This window comes from Anomalospiza imberbis, chromosome 2, assembly GCF_031753505.1.
Source record: "Anomalospiza imberbis isolate Cuckoo-Finch-1a 21T00152 chromosome 2, ASM3175350v1, whole genome shotgun sequence".
Taxonomy (NCBI): Eukaryota; Metazoa; Chordata; class Aves; order Passeriformes; family Viduidae; genus Anomalospiza; species Anomalospiza imberbis.
Window position 1 is genome coordinate 85665713 of NC_089682.1, and position 19602 is coordinate 85685314.

The 19602-nt window shown below is 42.9% G+C and overlaps 1 protein-coding gene across 2 annotated transcripts in view; it reads left to right on the top strand.

Annotated features, from left to right (window-relative positions):
* SIAH3 (siah E3 ubiquitin protein ligase family member 3) overlaps positions 1-17716 on the top strand; it is a 44436-nt gene extending 26720 nt beyond the window's left edge. For both annotated transcript variants that reach the window (XM_068182194.1, XM_068182193.1), the window contains one exon: positions 15558-17716. In XM_068182194.1, coding sequence (XP_068038295.1) covers positions 15558-16151 — 594 coding nt within the window. In that variant the 3' untranslated portion in view covers positions 16152-17716. The remainder of the gene's footprint in view (positions 1-15557) is intronic.
* Positions 17717-19602: the final 1886 nt, after the last annotated feature.

The following is a 19602-nucleotide window of genomic DNA, read 5'->3' on the forward strand; positions in this document are numbered from 1 at the left end:
TGCCCTTTTCTAGACATAGAAGGGTTGCAGTACAGCTGAGGAGTTGAAATCAGTCCAAAAGCTGCTGACAAAATGTGCACTTGAAGAAGAGAGGATTTTTACATAGTGCCTTATGAAAACAAACACGTACCTGACATGTAACTGCATCTTGACATAAGATGCCAAAAGAAAAAGCCTTTCACAGGAAAGTGCTTATTATTTTCACTTTCAAATGACCAAGTGCTTAGGAAAGGTGTCAAAATAAGTCCCTGAAAGCTGTCTGTCTCTGTGCAGCCATTAACCTTCAAGGCTTGGGAAGCAGGACACAAACTCCCCTGATGAGAATTTTTACCTCTCACCTGCACATGCTGAGCCACCTCTGGGTGTCGGAAATTCAGATGTGGCTCTGTCTACCAAGCCACATCAGTCCAAGGCCACAACACCAACTTGCAATTATCCATGCAGTGTGATGAGCAGCATTCTCCCCAGATTTGGTGCATACCAGCAAGCATTCTCCTTAATTGCCTTGGAGAGACCAGGAACTGTTTCCACCAGACACAAAGCAGAGGCCACTCTGTGTGAATGGTAAATTAAACCACATGGACAAAAGATGTTCCACTTCATCTCAGGGCCAGGAAATGACCCCTGATTTGGTTTATTAACCTGTACAAAGGTAGCCTCTGCTGATAAATTAAGGATGAACCAGTGTGGGGCTAGATGGATGGATCAGGAAGAGAAAGACTCAAAGGGCTTGAAGATGACCAGGGAGCTCAGAGGCAGGAACAAAGTGAGATTCATTTCACCTTAGTGTAAGAACTGAAAACCTGATATTTGCATCTGAGCGCAGCTTAGTCACCCTCAACTCGCCTTGCAGGCAGTGGAGAGAAATAGCCAAGTGAAACCAGAATCAGGGCAATGCCAGACCAAACTGGGAAGTAAGTTTAGCTGTAACTCTGCCACTCTATAGCTACAGATGGTTTACCCCAATCCCGATGCTATTTTATGGAGTATTTTCTAAATTTTCCACCTGCATTCCTTTACCTACAGTCACCTGTGTACAGTCAGTAGCAAGGAACTCCAGCAAAAAAGCATTTGCAAAATTTGCAAAAACCACCGTCACTGATTTTGATTTTCACATGTGACTGTTAAGAAAGAGTTGTAGATTACCTTGCCCCCTGTTTTAATGCAAAGAATTCATCTTAACGCTCTTTTTAACCTCAGTTTCTCATCCTGAAACATTCACTCTCATCTTCTACCAGGGTCATCTTAATGTCCACTACCTGGAGTTGTGACTATGCCTTGCCTTTGCTGTTCTCTTTCGTACTGTCCTTTCTACTTCACTGCCTGAGTTACTTGAAAAATAGTAGCCAGCCATCACTGTCACCTGGTCTTGGCACCTTTCTAAGTACAAAGGAAATTAAATATTGAGCAGTAATAAGTGAAAATGATACATGGATCAGTATGGCACATCATGAGAATCTTGGGGGGCCTTGAATTACAAGAGTTTTTTTCCTTAAACCATTCTAATTTCACAAGACCATCTATGTACTCTGTACTCAAGGGCACTACCAGGCCCACAGCATTTAACACAGCACCGAGTCTTCCCCACAGTCTATTAACTTGGATGATCTCTGGCTGGTTCAAGCCACCGCTGTTGCAGACCCTGTACAACTCTGCTGCTGATGATTGCCATTCTGATAAAAGGAAGAAAGCAGCATGGGCCTGCTTCTCCATTTACTTAATGTATCCTCACTAGCATTGCCCTGTAATATATCTGTTACCAATCAATACTTAATATAATTTTAGCAAATGGTGCTGGAGCAAGCCCAAAAGTTAAAGCAGATCTTCATGTAAAACAGACAGCAGGAATAAATGGGGAGAAAGCTCATGTGGAAAACAAAGTAGAGATGGTACTTTCTGTGTCTGCAGATTTACTCTGTCAGAGCATGGACAGACCTCTAGGAGTGAAAGACAATGGGACAGTTTTCTATCTTAGGACCAGAACAAAAAAGAAAAAGTCAACTAAAGACTAACTATTAGTTGATTAAGTGGCAGGCAATTTTAGAATTTTCTTTCCTTCAGTACATGAGACAAGGCCAGGGCACTGTGTCATGCATTTGGGAAAGGCTGGAGAGTCAGGGTAGGTTGCAAGGAGGAGAGCAATGCTGCTGGATGAGGGAAGGCTGACCCAGGGTGCAGCTGGAGCACAGGCTCAGACCAGGATGGGTGTTGTGGTGCTGAGCCACTAGGGTGTGATGGCCCCACAATCTGTCTAGGGGCAGGAGGGGCTGAGAAGAAGCCAAATATGTGTGCCTTGAGTTTGAGACTGTGCAGAATTCTAGAGTCTAATTTTGCCTTCACACAGCTCAAAGTTAGGTTATCCATTACATTCTTCAATGTTTTCCCTAAAACATGGAAGCTATTGGTTTCCCTGCACTGAGGATGCTTTTGAAGGAGATTGACTGTGCTCCTTGACATTAGAGACTGCTTTTCAACCAGCATCAGACTAAGAACACAGGAATCTGTCACAGTGGCTGCTGTGGGGAGCAAACTGTCCAATGCACTTACCTCCTTTTGATTCAAAACCTCTTTGGTGGGCAGTTTAGCTGCAGGCAGTGACACAGGGAAGAGTCAAGTAAGTACATGGCTAACTGCTCCTTTGTCTCTATGAACTCCATAATGTGGCAGCTGGATTGCACTTCCAGGTAGCAATGGGAGGAAGCCTGTGCGAGTGGAAAGTCCTACTAGGCTCCAAAAATTCGGACCCACAGCTCAAGGTCCTGATGTCACTGAGCTTTTCCCACATATAATTCTTGAAAGAGCCTCTGGTAAAGGCAGCGCTCATCTCATTATCAATTCAATTTTTGCAATAGCCCTGCTAGGCTCTTAATTTCTTGTGTTAAAACAACAAATGAGATGACCCAACTGCAATCTCTAATAGGTATCATGGGTCAGTAATCATTCATTTGTTATAGTGCCTCTCACCCGAAGGACAGAGATGAAAATTTGTCCTCCTAATGGCAAGAGCTGTAAATTAGTTTTATTCCACTGTTAAATCTAGCTGCCTGAAAATTAGAATGACCAGCCCTTAGCTGGGAAGAAAATGTGTCAGCTCAAGGGATTTTCTGCATTAGGCAAACAGGCAGCTCATAATCACCCATTAAACAGCCACAGTGGCTGTGCTGACACCCTTGCTGCTCAGAGTCTGAGTGACTGCTGATATACTGAACATGGTGAAACTTTGCAAGCCTGGTGCCCACCTCTGGGCCAGTGACCCCAGCTCCACTTCTAGCTTTGAAGAGAAGTGAACATCTCCTCCAGGTGCTCATGGTAATTTCATCTTTCAGGAAGATAGACATGTTCAAGATAGGGATGATGAATTTCTCTGTGAAGGTACATCTTATCTCTGTTATTAAGGGAGCTTCAGATGAGTAGGTCAGATTTGAACATGCTGATCTTTTAGACATATACATTTAGATGAGACAAATCTTGCTCAAAATTTAGTCATTTGTTTGTCACAGGTGTTTCTTCAGCTGAATATTGTTATCTTTATCTTTGAAATCTTTGCAAACACTGTGGGTCTAAAAGATATTATTCTGGATTAGCATGGACTCTCTGTGGAGTTGGAATTTAAAGGGCAAGCTATCACTGCATACTTATAGGGTACAAAAGAGAGAAATGAAAGGGTTTAAAAACAGATGGAAGCTCTGTTGACAGGAGCATGAAGGTGCCTAACAGCCTTCACCAAGCAAGTAGCTGCTGGTGAAGTAGTAGAAACACTTGAGTGGTTCCTCCTGGGAGTGTGGGTGTCCCTCTAGCAGTCACTTCACACAATATTCATGCTTTTGGCAAGACAGACTGCACAAAACACCACAGAGCCATTCCTGCTTGTTAAGCCTGATCCCAGAGGGCAGCCCAGAGCTCTCCCAGCTCTATCTGAAACCAGCGGGGGATATATTGCTCACCCTGACTGATGCAGTTCCTTGCAGCAAAGCCATGCTGTTCACTGCAGGGTCACATCCCAACAGGCTGCAGGGATTGCAGCAGACATCTCAGTGGCCTGAGGGCACCCTCCGAGGGCAGGGAGGCTGTTGCCTGCACTGTGAGACATGGGGAGCAGATTTTCCCTCCATTCCATCCCTGAGAAACCACTCTTCCTCTGTTCAGCCCTTTGGGAAGAAGGAGAGAAGTTTGTCCTGGGAAAGAAAGGCTGAAACACCTTCGATGTGATGAAATGAGTGGTCTGTCATCTTGTTCAATAACATGTCTGTCACACAGAAAGCTCTTTAAAAAAGCTCTATAGAAAGCTGAAAATAAATTTTAAAAATCTACCCCACTGTCAAATCCTCAAAACCCATAAGTGTATCAGAATAGTTGTAAAATTATTCACTTTTATGATGTGCAAGTTATAGAATATTGTACAGCCAGACAAATTTATAAGAACATGTATTAAGCTGCCAGCATGGGTAGGACCTGGCTGAAGTTAAAACATAAAACCTTGCCACAAGACAAGTGAGAGTGTGATGAAGGACATTAAAGAGTGAGAATGGCTTTGAATAAGAAATGTTGTCCTCTGCCTCCTTTTCCTGGTGCTCCACTTGTACCAAAATAGGAAATTTTAGAATGGAGACTCAGAGAGACCAGAGCTGATAGGAAGAGCCTGTGGTGCTGCGGCCAGAGCTGCATGGTCTATGCTAATGGATTTCTGACTTTAAAAATAACTAGACTCTAGGGACTGCAGCTCTGCTGAGTAATGGGTCTCTCACATCTGATTGTGTCTGTTTTCCCCATGAACAATCTCGTCATTCCCTGGTGATATCCAAGCAGTCAGCCTCACCTCCATGGCTGGTAAAATCATGGAGCAGATCCTCCTGGAAGATGTCAAAACATGTGGAAAACAGGGATATGATTAGAGACTGCCTACATGGCTTCACCAAAGACAAATCATGCCTGACTATTTTGGTAACTTTCTTCAATGGAGTGGTTGCATCAGTAGACAAGGGAAGAGCTACTGTTGCCATCTACTTCAGCTTCTCTGAGGGTTTTGATACAATCCCCTGCAATATCCTTACCTCTAGGTTGGAGAGAGGTATGGGTTTGACGGATGGACTGTTAGATGAGTAAGGAATTGACTGGATGGCATCCAAAGAGTAACAGCCAATGGCTCAATATCTAAGTGGAAACCAGTAACGACTGGTGTGTCCCACCAGCTGTCATTAGTCCCACACTGGGACCAATACTATTTAATATCTTCATCAGTGACACAGGCAGTGGGATCAGTGCACCCTCAGCAAGTTTGCATCAAGCTGAGTGCTGCAGTTGGTTCACTCGAGGGAAGGGATGTTATCCAAAGGGACCTTGACAGGCTTGAGGAGCAGGGCCCTGTGGATCTCATGAAGTTCAAGTGCAAGGCCCTGCATCTGGGTCAGGTCAATCCCGGGTATCAATCCAGGCTGAGTGATGGATGGGTTTGGAGCAGTCCTGTGGAAAAGGACTTGGGGCTACCTGTCCACATAAAATCAGATATGACTCCACAGTATGCACTTGCAGCCCGAAAAGCCAACCATGTCCTGGTCTGTATAAACATAAACATGACCAGCAGGTCAGAAGAGGTGATTCTGCCTGTCTACTCCACCCTCGTGAGACCCTAGCCGGAATACTGCATCTAGCTCTAGGGGTTCCCAGCACAAGAAGGATGTGAACCTGTTAGAGCAGATACAGAGGGCCATGAAGGTGATCAGGGGCTGGACCAATTCTCCTATGAAGACAGGCTAAAAGAGATGGGGTTGGAGAAGAGAATGTTCCAAGGAGATCAGATTGCAGGTTTTCAGTTTATAAAGGGGACTGATAAAAAAGGAGAGACATTTTTTACCAGGGCCTGTAGTAACAGGACAAGAAGTAACAGTTTTAAACTAAAGGAGGGCAAGTTTAGATTATACATAATGAAGACATAAAGATTAGACATAATGAAGAAAATCTTTACTGTGAGGATAGTGAGACAGGGGAACAGGTTGCCCAGAGAAGCTGTGGATACCCCATCCCTGGAATTATTGACGGCCAGTTTGGATGGGACTTCAGGAAAGCTGGTCTAGTGATAGATGTCACTGTCCACGGCAGGGCATTGGGACTAGATGATCTTCAAAGGTCCCTTCTACCCCAAACCTTCTGAGATGCAGGGCTGCTACACTCCCTCTTGCTGTTGGCACACGAGGTCAGAAGGCAGGTGCCAGCAGGCTAGGGGGTGCCAGGAGATTCTCCCCCAACACAGCAGCTGCAGGAGGCACAGCATGGAGACTGACTGACTCAACCTCTCCTGGACAGGATAGACAGTAGCTTTCTGTAATCAGAAATGTTAACTAAGAAGGTTGCTGTGGATTTTGGTTTTTGGTTTTTTGTTAGTTTTTTTTTTTAACAAAACCTTTTAAATTTTCAGTCTATTAATAGCAATGGAACATTGTCTTCTCAGGCTAAGCTGAGCCTCCCTTTCTGTTCTTTCTTTCTACCTGCATCCTCCCCACATTAAGAAAACTTCTAGAAGAACTATTCTTTGAGAATTTGAGGGGGAGGATGAAGAAGGAACAAGCTATGATTTGCACAAAATTAAAAGAATATTTGAGATACAAGACAAATTCCCAGAGAAATGTCCCTTTCCTTACTGAAAAGAATATGTCAATGAAGCATTTGCATACATTACACCAACTAAATTAATTTATCCAGACTTGCCATTTGCTTTTCATGTCCAAAGCTAACAGCTCACATGGATTTTCTGGGCTGTTTTGTGGGTTTTTTCCCCTTTCTTAAGCCTGACTACACAAACTCAAGACACACTTTCATCTGACAGTGGACTAAGGATGAATTTTTGGTTGTTTTGTAACAGGGAGACTTTTCTTTCAGTGCCACACTTACATTGCAAGGTACCCAGAGCAAGGGCAAGCTGAAAGTCACTAGTGAAGAATGGGCAGAGATGTGCAGTGGAACGGAGAGTTACTCTGAGCTAGAAACAATTTATTTTCCCCTCTTTGATAACCGGAGCATGACCCCCACCACACCAGGCCATTGTGGGTGGGTTTGGGATGCCCATTGCTTGCTGGTACCAGCAATGCCTCAGCAAGAAGGAGACAGACATGACTTTAAGACACCCTTGCGTTTCCTCAGAAACAGCTCTCAGGAGAAAGCCTTAACCAAAAATGTGGAGTGTTTTATGGTTTATACATTGCTCAGTGACTGCTACAGAGGTGTAGGCACAGGCAGAGCCTATGAGACAGGACAGGGACACAGGGTTGGCAGCACTGAAAGCCTTGTGTTCCCTCCTCACTACACCTACCTGGCCCCAGCCTACTGTCTGCACTCCACTGTGACTAGTCTGGCACAGGCTTAGCTGCACATTGCCCTGTGGCAGTTGTCAGAGCAATGTGACATAGACCACAGAGCAAATCCTTGCCAGGAAAGGTGCATAGATGGGACTGGAGACACTGGTCCCACCAAGAGAGGCTGTGGGCTTGTTCAACAACCACCACCCCATCCCTTCTCTCCTTCCAGCAGACCAGTAATGTTTGTGCCATCCTTTGGTGCTCCTGGGGTGCGTCTCTGAAAGAGCAGTTAATGGATTTACATGTCAGATAATTGTGATAGCTGGAGATTGTCTGATGGAAGGCGAGAAATTCATTTGTCTCAGGGTGGATTTGGTCTAATTATCTCAGATGACACCAGCAAATCTGCTGCTCTTGGAGACACGCTGTTACTGTAGTAACTTATAAATGAATATCAGATGATGAGTGATTTAGAGGCAGTCTGAACTGCTGAGTTTATGAGCACAGTGGGCAATCATTTCTTCTTTCTTTATTTTTTTAAATTCTTTTCCATATTAATTTCTTTTTCGGTGAGAATGTAAACCACAAAATCAACAGGTCAGATATAGGGCTCTTGTGAACTCTGCCTTCCCTATCAGTCAGAGCAGATGCAGCTTGGAAACGCTTTATCACTTTGCTTTTAATTAAAGCCTATAATGGTTTTGCATTTTGTGAACAGGCTTTATCCAAAATACAAAGTGGATAAAGGATGAAGCAAATCTTCAGATAACTCTGCATTTTTGATTATCTCTATAGTACATATGCAGGCTTCTCACTCCCTCACCCAGAGGCAGGATCAGCAGTGTCTCATGAGCAAGCTGCTGATAAATAATGGTTGCACCCTGCCCTTGTGGAGAAAGAGCTGATAGCGTGTGCCTTGACTTCTGATACTTGCCTTGTGTGGCCAAAGGGGATGGCATTTAGAAGCATCACCCTTTCTTAAATCAAGACATAAAATCTTCTAGTCCAGAGAGAAGATGGTAAATGTCTGCATACCTCAGTGCATCAGCAGTTGCAATGCAGCATCAGGTATACTATGCTGTGGTTTGCTGTCACTGCACTGTGTCCCGTCCTAAAGTGCAGGAGAGAATACAAGTTGCAAATCAGGTCCCAAGGGCATGTCCCACCCTCCAGCCTAGCTTTTTATTTTGAATAGAAAATAACTGCCAGATGCTCCACAGGAGCTGCCTGCGCACATGGTTTTGCTTGCATCTAATCAGTGTATTTTATTTCTCAAAGAGAGCACAGAAAGTGATCTCAGGTGAGATCCACCAAACACAGCAGCTAAATCGGGATCCTTTTCTGGGGTGTCCGTGACCCTGCTGCAGCTTTGGCTGAGGGTCAGCAAGGTGGTCTGTCTCCCTTCAGTTTGGAGCACAGGAAGTTTTGGTGCCCATCTGGGCTTGGAAGGGTTCATCAAACTTAGGTTTGAAATGGGAGAGCTGAGAGCATGACCTTGCTCCATCCTACCACTGTCCACATGGGTCTCTCTCAGAAAGCATCTATGGACTGAAATGTTTAAGAGTGGATCTGGTATATATTTCATTATAATTACATTGTTTTCAATATATTGAAGAAGGTTGAGTTTCTTGAAGTTTTTTGCTTACACTTCAAGAGTTCATGACAGTTAATACTGAAAAAAAAAAAGATTTTTGAAAAGAAAGCAAGGGGATTTAATTTGAGAATAACATCTTTCTTTTCACCTGGGATACATTTAAAATAATGAATCATAGATTTACTAGATCTACCACAAAACTAATGTTTTTTTCCAAAATATCCCTGTATATATGTGGATTCATCTCAGATTTGGGATTGTCTGATAGAGAGAAGTGTGTGGTACAGCATGGACATGAACTAAAGCATTTTCTCTGCATAGTCAGAGGTGTGTAATTAGCACGAGGACAGCCATTAACACATCCCGTGTGCTATGTTACCAAGTTAAGCCTGATTATGTTGCAAAGTGAGATTAGTAAAATGAGCTTGAAGTTGTCCTCTCACTGCCATTTGATAGTAGGGAAAACAAATCCTTCCACTGCCAAAGCTGCAACTAATATTCAGTACTTAAGAAATTCAACTAATGCATTCATAATGTGCAGGATTTTATTAAATTAAAATTTTAAATAAATCCCCAACATGGTCCCTGGCTTGGATTTCTTAATTTCAGACATGAAAGTACAGCTTTTGACAAAATAGGTTGAGGGGGTTGGGGATTTTTTTCTTCTCTTTTCTTTCATCTGAAAGACTTGAAAAATCTCATCAGCATATTAAAAAAGAGCAGAAGATAAATTAAATGAAGACCAGGATTAAAAGACTCACTACTTTCTTCATGTCACCTTTATAGTTCTTTTGAGCTTCTGTCCCTGTGAGGTGGGTGTAAGTAACATGGAGGTGGATGTTAGTGGGTGGCAAAGCTTTTGTGAGGCAGAAAGAAACTGAGGATTAGAAAATTACTGGAGGCAGTTTCCATACAGATGAGAAGAAGCAGTCAGTCTCTGAGAAGCCATGAAATAGGAGGAAGACAGTAAGAAAACTGAATAAATGGCACATTTCATTGGCAAAGAAAATGTCGATTTGTTTCAGCAGAAACCCTAAAAGTTGCTGTGGTTGCTAAAAGTTGCTGAAAACCCTGGAAGCTGCTCGCTCAAGGCATTCTCACAGCTGCAGGCCCAGGTTCCTCCTTGCCTGCAGAAATCTTTAGGTCAATGTCAAAAATCCACTGAGTTTTCACTGCTCATTTCCAGTTTATTACACACCTACAGGGTGACTGCATCTCTTGTTGTTCCTTGTCACAGGCAGGTTGGTGGGGTTGTAAGAGGAGGTGTGAGCACAGCCCCTCTCAATCCCTGGCTCCCACCAAAGGTTGCAGCTGCCATAAACATGTACAGCTCCTACCAGCTCTCCCATAATCCAGCCAAGAAAGCTGTGGATGAAGAGGAAAGAGTTTGGGTACATGGAAGGAGTAGTTTCTTCTTGGGAGGTGGTTTAGTTTGCAATGTCTCAGGGTATGCTAAAGTTGGGCTAGGGTAGAGAGGGAGCACTGTCTACTGATTTAGGCTGGGTGGCATGTGTGGTGGCTTTGTTTTCATCTTTGCAGTTTTCTGTGTGGCCCTGCTCAGAAGCCCCACCATGGTGGCCTTCAGACCACACTGCTGACTGCCCCAAGCAAAGGGCCCAGCAAATGGGTGAATTGACGAGTGTTTGCAAAGTGTGTGTGACCACTGGAGAAAATGTAGTTGTATGGGTGTGAAGTGTCTGGAAAAGATGATTATTTGCAGCACCTGCTTTCCTGTCAGAAACACTTATTTGCTGGGTAGTGAACCTGTCCCTGTCCTCCCTCCTTGGGAGGCACGCATTGGCACTGTTCACAGGGATGTGAAAGGCTGATTTTTGCACATTATGTGCATTACATCAAGTAAAAGTATGAATGAGGCATCCAGGTTTCCTGTATAACACTGAGGAACATTGGAAAGTGCTGAAAGGCGACACTTAACCTTTACTATGAAGACCTGAGTAGTGTTTATTCTTCTACAATGTGCTACTCACCCTCCTTATACTCTAGGTCAGCAGTGTCCAGGCCCTCTCCCATGGGATAGAGCACTGCTTTCAACTCTTCCTCACCCTGTGGGATTTATCTTGAGCAAATTCACCATTTTTAAGTCAGAACTTCAATGGCAAAACACTTAGCTGTTCAGGGCAGCAGCTGCACTTGCTCTCCCTGCTGAAGATGTGCCAATGTGCAGCAGAGAAGCAAGGCTTGAGGGACATTGGTGTATCTAGTGCCTGCACCCCACAGGGCCATGAGCTCAGCCAGCAGAGGTGCAGTGTGGGTTGCTGCCTCTGTTTCCAATTTTTTCACCATAGCTGATCTAAAGATTTCACTAGTTCAAACACAAAAGGTCCCTCGGAGCATGAGGAGCAATAGCAAAGCCCTCTCTCTCGGGTGGGTGCCTCAGCTTTGCAGCTGCAGACTCGGAGATGTGCTTGTGTATTCTTTACCTCTTGGAGATCTTTAACTCTTGGATCTACCCTTAATCCTTCCCCTGAATTTTCTATCAAGTCATTGGAGTTGTAATGATGGGAGGGAGCCACAGATTTACACCCTCATGAGAGCAGGCATCCATTTCTCTCTCCATGGGCTTCGTTGTCTCCAGCGCAGCAGGAGAAGCCCGTTGTGGTACTCATCTTTCCTGACTAAAATTGGGTTGTCCCTCTGTTTCTTGTCTAGAACACAGTTAAACCTCTGTGGGTCTGTGCTAAGGATGGGTTTGGTCCTGTCTGCATGTAGAGAGGGTGTCCAGGGGATGTTCTTTCAGCACCATTTGGAATCAAGTGAATTGCACTCCAGGGCTCTTCATGGGCTGTAAAAGGAGCTGACAGTATTCAGAGTTAGGGACTTACCCCTCAAACATCAAAGTTAGAGCAAATCTGTCACATCTAAAGCAATTTGTTGCATTTTCAGCAGAAACCCTGTGTCGTAGTCCAAATCTAGTCATGGTTTGGTTGGGCTTTTTTTTTTTTTCCATAAGAAAAGCACTCTGTCTTTATAAATTGGTCTTTGCCAAATTACTTGGTCTTAAAAAGAACTGCTCTGTAATAAGCTGCATCATTAAAAAGAATTTTTCCTGTAAGCAGCAGAACCTGGTTTCCTGCGGTTTGGTGCCTCATGGTGGGATTATGTTGCATCTAATGAGGAGCACTCTGGCTGAAGCCTTTTCTCCTGTTCATAAAGACACTGTCTCATGTGAGTTCTCTGGTGTCTATAATCCATTTGGGATCAAACTGCCATTGTTTAGGTTCTCTCCTATCTGTCAATGTAATACTGCTCACGTGGCCAGCTGTTCCTCCCTGGAGACATGAAAGGGTCATGCTGCTCTACCCTGATGCCTTTTCTCTCAGAAGTGGTTGAAAATTAAAGCATTTGAGAATTCCATCCCACAGTTCAATTTGACTGAAACTGGCCAACAGGCTAAAAGATAATTGGGAATAATACTGGACTGACACAACAATATAATAAATCTAATTTTATTAGGTAATTGGGCAATAAATGGTAAAGAGTAAATGCTGGAGCAGATTAAACATGGGAAAACTGTTCATAAATATTTATTCAAGCATTTAAATACACTCAAGGTGACCATTTTTTGCCTGTTTTGCATTTCAGTTTTAGCATTTCAATTCACAACCATATGAATGACCAACAAGAGCACAAACACCCTGACAGTTACACTCATACCTCAAAAGTAAATGTAAAATAATATTTTTCTCTGAGACTTTTTTAAAAAGTGACAGGGAATTATTAAACATTTATTTCAAAATACTACAAATTTGGAATTTTGAAAGAGGAATGTTAATTCAGAAGCCAGATTTTGAAAATAGTTCTTACCAAGTCAAAGAATAAAAATAGATCATGAGGTTTGTGCTGAGTTTCCAGAATTTTCAATAAACCTGAAGTGAACAAAGTTAGACCAGAAATCCCTTGTTGAAATATTTCAGAAATGTGAGTTGTGACAGGGAATTAATAATCATGCACACACACGCAAATATTCACAAGTTTAGGAGAGAAAAAAGATATATTGTATAAGTTGCTCATTTTAATTTATTTTTCCAGTTCCTGAGCCATTGAGACATGCTTGTCATAAAATGATTTTTGAAGATATTTGTATTTTCTTACCTTGGATGCAGTTTAGATGGATGAGCTACCATTGTTCTCCATGTTTCTGAAATTAGGAGAATCCATTTCCAAATTCAATTTCATCCTCAGTGGAAATGGTTTCTCTCACTCTGGTAATCTTTGGAGAAGAATTATACATAGTCTATAAAGCTTCAAATTTCAAAACCTAATTTTGAATGTTAGTCAAGAGGTTAATTTAAGATTCATCTTCCAAAAGGGGAGTTAAATAAAACTGATAGAAGGCTGGAACTTGTCAAGTGGTTGAGAGGTTTATCAGCATGTGAGTATGAGTTCATTAGTTTTAATTAGTATAATCACTAATTTTGCATTAACAGTTTGGTGAGAGAAAGTAATTGCTCACACCCACTGTATTAGATTGGGAGATTAGAATCCATTTTATGAGGCAATTAGCATTTCAGGGATTTTTTTTAAAGGCTTTTATGATCTGCCATTCCAGTAGCCTCCTTCACCAAAGAGTCTAAATTAACCATAACTTTCTTCCTAATGGGATGCAAAAATTAATGTAGAATTAAGTGTGAACCAGTATTCCCACTGCGATAAGCAGGCAGCTAAAGCCACAAACCCTGATTAGTTTATAATGATCTGTTTTATTTCCTGGACAATGATAGTAATTTTTCTGTCCTCAAGTCATTACCTTCTCAGAAAGTTTATATTCTTGAATTTTATACAGCAAAACAAATAAAATATGAGGAAGGGAAAAGTAGAACAGTACTACTGAAGTAATGATTGTCAAAAGAAAAAGATGCCAGTTTCAATAGCCACGCTTAACTTGTCAATTATTCTTCATATCAAATGCCAGAGGAAGAAGAAACAGCTCCCTTTGACATCCAGTGCCTTGGAAAGAGCCACGAATTTCACAGCAACAGCAATCACAACCCTGCTATATCCATCATAACCTTTGGCAGCTACTGACACAATGAAAACAGATGGAATTGTTATCCTGGTTGGCAAGGAAGCCCTGGTCGTCTGAGATTTAGAACAGTTTACCCAAGAGATTGCCTTCCAAAACATCCTGTAAAGAAATGTGCAAGTTTTGGTGGGAAAAACTGCTTACAGCAAGGCTGTAATGAAAGCTTTCACAGTATCCATAACAAGACAAGACAACACACCCTTTGCAGCAAATCTACCACCCATTATATGGGATTATGTATGCCCCTGGATAAAACAAATCCCTGCTCAAAAATCCCGAATCTGCTACGAGTTGGACAGGGCGTGGAGGAGAACGACTGTTAAATGCTAGAACTATAATGTAGTTTTAATTTATGCCATTAACTTAATGCCATTTTTGGTACATATATTAAAATAAGGGGATGTGGGACACTATTTAGGGAATTGCATTAATCTTCCTAGGACCCATGTTAAAGCAAAATGTATATATATATGTATGTACTGCTATAAGGGACATTAATGGATGTAAGAGGTGTATCTTTATAAGAGGAGTTCAGAGAGAAAAAATGTTTAAACAGCTAAAACTTAGGCATAGCTAGGCAGACTGGATCTCAGTCTCTCTGGCTTCAGCTAGTGTCACCTTTAGAAGCTGAACTACTTCAGCTAAGATCTGAGTCCTGCACTCTAAGGGCTCCCTCACTCTACAGGCTGTAGAGGCAGTCCCAGGTAACCAGGTTTCCATCTTGAGTGGGTGAAGTAAATGCTTAAAATTGGGTAAGATGAATCATGACCAGCATGCCTATGCTTTAGGGTTTGTCTATGCACACAGTTACTGTGGAGAGACATTATTCTTCCTGAATTACATTACATGTGAATACACTTTTGGCTGAGTAAGACTTATTTCTCTTCAACAACATTCTCTTGAGAGAGGCAGAGCAGTTTGCTTTTTAGTCCTCACATAGAATCCTTCTGCAAGAGCTGCTGCCTTTTTAGCGAGCTGCCCTACCTTAATCCAAATTTACTTTACTGTAAAAATGCCCTAAATCTGCCGTCCAATCACCTTTGAGAGCAATTTAAGATTTATGGTGGTAAGAGCATCAATTAGGCACAAATACTTTGACCAAAAAAATAGTGACGGTATCATATACAATAAAAACTGACATTTATTTCACAAATTATGAGTGTAATAAAGCCCATTGTTTCAGGGAAAATGCTTGTATTTGCCCGTATGTTTCATTAAAGAATAATAATGCCATACATATTTCATTCCCTTGTTCTGAGCAGCAAAACTCTTAACTATATAAAATGCCCCATGCTGTCCTTGCTTTGTTGGGTTGTTTTTTCCTTTTAATCAGATTTTTTCCCCTTGAACTAATGAAATTGCTCTTTAAACACATACATCATTTTCATTTGAAGTGAATTAGCATGGCTCAAACAGTTTGTCTGTTCGCCTGGAGAACAAGGCAACTGCCATCTCCTTGTGCTGTGCAGATCCAGGTCACGACTGCCTCTGATCCCCGGTGTGCTGAGTTCTCTGCACCCCCACTAGTGCTGCTTTAGGTGGAGTATGATGTCTGTGGGGTCTGCACCTTGCACATCTGCACTGGTTTCTGGTCCACTCGGTCTCACATTAAATTTCTCTCTTCCCATAGTATGCACCGACCCGCTGTGCAGCTGCGCAGGCATCCACGGAGCAAGGCATCCTTCCTCCCTGCCATCACCACGAAGCGGTGCACGACCCCCAGCTGGTCCCCTGCACGTGCCCACTCTTCTCCTGCCCATGGGAAGGGCATCTAGAGGTGGTGGTGTCCCACCTGAGGCAGACCCACCGTATCAACATCCTTCAGGGCGCAGAGATTGTCTTCCTGGCCACGGACATGCACCTGCCCGCACCAACGGACTGGATCATCATGCACTCTTGCCTTGGCCACCAGTTTTTGCTGGTCCTCAGGAAGCAGGAGAAGTATGAGGGACACCCCCAGTTCTTCGCCACAATGATGCTGATCGGCACGCCCACCCAAGCCAACAACTTCACCTACCGGTTGGAGCTCAACAGGAATCAGAGGCGCCTCAAGTGGGAGGCGACCCCCAGGTCGATCCTGGAGTGTGTTGACTCTGTCATTTCGGACGGGGATTGCCTTGTGCTGAACACTTCCCTGGCTCAACTCTTTTCTGACAATGGAAGCCTCGCGATAGGAATTGCGATAACCACCAGCAAAGTTCACAGCTCTGAAGCTGAAATGTGATGGGAAGGAGGAACAACTGCAACAACAATGGTGCTCTAGCTGTCTTCTGAGAGCCAGGACTTGCGGACATTTTATGGGTGGGGTCTCGGGTCTTTTATGGTATTTAGTACTGTCCACAGTGGGCATTATGTAAACATCCCGTGGTTACGGTCCCTGTGTCATGTATGTGCCCTTTTGCTAATACAATTTTATGAGAAATTTTAAAGAGGCTAATCAATTTATTGTCGCCCTCCAGCAGCACTGGAAAAAACACTTGTTAACGAAAAGTGCATCCCGGGTGACTCGCAGAAACCTTTGGTCTGACCATGCTATGCAAATATGTTTCCTTCATTGCCTGCCTAATGGACCAGAGGCCCCTGTGCCTGATGAAAGGTGAAGTATTCCACTACAGGACAAGAGCACCCAGGTTTCCATATTAGCACTAGTGATTTAACTCCCGTATTTTGGGCACAGCCAAGCCCTGAGGGAGCTGGCAGTTTCAGCTTCTGAGGAAACAACTTTCTCACCCAAACAGTGAAAACTTAGAAGATAAAGTCACTCCTCTGCTGAGCAGAGGGCTGGGAAGCCTCATCCTGCATTAAATTGGGAATGACAGCGAGTGGTTGGTCACCGTGAGCATGGTTAAATCTCACTCTTGTATCATAAACAGCAGGGAGGGATTGCTAGATGGTCTGGCCATAGGATGGATACAACCATACCAAGCCATTGGGGCATTCATCTTTTTAGATGCTATTTCCTTAAGCGTTCAAAAAGAGATTTTCAGCAAAAAAAAGCATAAGAAGGGTCCTAAGCTGGTTACTGATCTTGCTCCTGAATTCTGTGCCAGTTAGACCCTCAGTTTGTGCTGGTAGATATTGACGTACAGGAATATAGATAGGAGACCTGTTTGCAAATTGGCTTTGAGATTTGACAGGCACTCCTTTGAAAAAAACCTCAACATTTTTTCCCTTGCATACATTTTGTGGGGTGGTGATGAGGGGTGACTATCACTTTCTTCTCTTGAGGGTGTTTCACAAACAATGATGATCACAAAAAGACACAGGCTTCTCTAAGAGATTCTCCCTTGAATGGTTCCTTGGGGGAGAGTTGGAGGCAGGTGCTGGCTATCTCCTGTCACTCATTCCCATCTGCAGTCAGGCCTGTTTCCTCCACAGCCAACAGCAGCAGTGAAATCCCACTGCAGTAGGTGACGTGCTGAAGGAGGGGGCTCAACAGATAGTATGACACATGAGAAGCATGGGAAAGTGTCTTTTCCTGTTTTCCCTTCTGCCTGTGTGTGGCTGTGGTCTGGCTGCTCCTGAATGCTTTTTCAAGAAACATCTGGTGAGTTGGGTCAGTTAGTAACTAGAGAGACTGAGGCTCATAATTTGAGCCCCTTGGAAAACCAAGGAAGGGGGGAAACAAACTAAGAACAGTCCTTTAGTGGTTCAAAATGCATCTCACTCTAGCTTTGGGTAGGCAAAAACACTGATGCTGATCTCTCCCACTCATTGCTCTCCTGAGGATTACTATAAATGATGCATGAAGTAAAATGAATTGTAGCTTTCCTGAGATGAATGCCATGCAGGTAAATGAATTCTGAGGCATAGATGCACCTCGCCTCCTTACCTGGACTTTCACAGCAGGTCAGAGAAGGGTGAGGGTCTCTTCAACACGCTGCTCATGACCATACAAGCTGAGGTTAGAGGAAGTCTCAGTCCCTGTAAGAAGGCACTGGAGCATAACTTCCCAGCTCTCCCATCTCTGAATTTAGAGGGCCAAGGGTGGCACACTGATTTGCAGTGCCTTACTGGAACATTCAGGCTTCAGAGAGGCTGGCTTTTTCCCTGTGGTATTAAATATTCAGGACCAGCAAATGCTGCCCTTTCCCTAAGTGATAGCAATAAATAAATCATTGGTGTTTTTGTGAACTGAAACTGGCTTCTCCAGCTCCTCTAACAATTGTTCTGCTGCTGAATTAAAACAAAGCAAAAGTAATAAAACCTCAATAAAACCAGTTCCTCTAGTTTAAACTTCCTGACCTCTCTGTACAATGGGATAGAAACCAAATTTAATGATGCTTTTGTTGCCTGACCACAAGTTCTAGAGGGAGGTATATTACTTAGTTATTTACTTTTTCAGTCTATTTTCTTCTTGTCAGTTGTTACGCACCTTCTTGTTAGGCACCTTTTTTTTCTTGAAATATCTACTGAAATGTAGATATTTTGGGGCATGGTCCTCGCCAAAGGACCAGCGTATTTCAGGTAGGATGAGTGTGATAGTATCAGCTCTCTGGAATGGGTATCTCCATCTCTTGCCAGCACCCTAGTTTTGAAGGAGACATAGTGGAAATATGACCTTCCCAACATAACCTTCCACACATCCCATGTGTTCTTCTCCCAGAGCTTTCTCGCGACCACACCAACAGTTCAGCTTTTCCATTTTATTTTTAGTCTTCTCCCCATATCTAATAGCTGCCTTTCTCAGTCCATTTTCAAGCCCTCATCTGTGGTTTCACCCTTTGACTTGCAGAGCCCATGGCGATTCTTGCTTTCTCACATTTATACCTGTCAGATGCCATTGTTTAAATCATTCTCCCTGCTTTCTGAAGCCAACCAAGTAACCTCCTTTATCAGTTTTCTCCACATCTGAAAAGACCCAGCTCTCTCAGGGATTTCAGAAATTCAGATACGTTGGAATACTGATGAAAATCTGTCCAGTAAGACTCCCAGTAAAAAAAAAGGAAAACACATTTTGGGAAGAAATGAGATACCGTTGACTAAATCCAGCTTTCATAAGTGTCTCAACATGAAGTGCAAATGTTTTAAGGTATATTTAAGGACTTTCTACCATAGAAGACATTCTAATTCTGTCATAATTCAAAGCCTATGAGCAGCCTTATACTGCCATAAAGCAAAGGTGAAGCAAATATTCTGGATGGAAGGACATAAATCCTAAAATACTGGCAAGTAGGATCAACAATGAAATTCAGTTTGCAAGCATTCTTTCAGTGCTCATGGTATAACACTTTTTACAGCTCTGCTTATGTTTGAAGGGCAGCTGGAGCTTGGCCTCCTAAATTTGATCTGAAATCAGGGCTTCTAAAACTAATTTCACACTCTAATATTTTGCATCTTTATACTGTATTAAATCTGAATTCCTGCCTCCCTTGGAAGAACACAGCCTTACATCTCTTTGAAATAAGGAAGTATCCTTCATGTGGTGCAGGAGAAAATGAGGTCTTTCAAAATTGCTATGCAGCTGTTGCAAAAATCTGTTTTCCCAACTACCTGAGAGTGGTGTTCCCCCTTTCTTTTGGTGGGGTTTCAGTTGTCTTTTCATTTTCTACATAGACAAAATATTGGCTTTGTGTTTGTGGTTTTATTTTTAGGGTTTTTATATACCTCTGTTCACAGATGGATTTTCTTGTGCTTAGTTTAGTAAATTGCAACAATAATTTCATCAGGCTAAG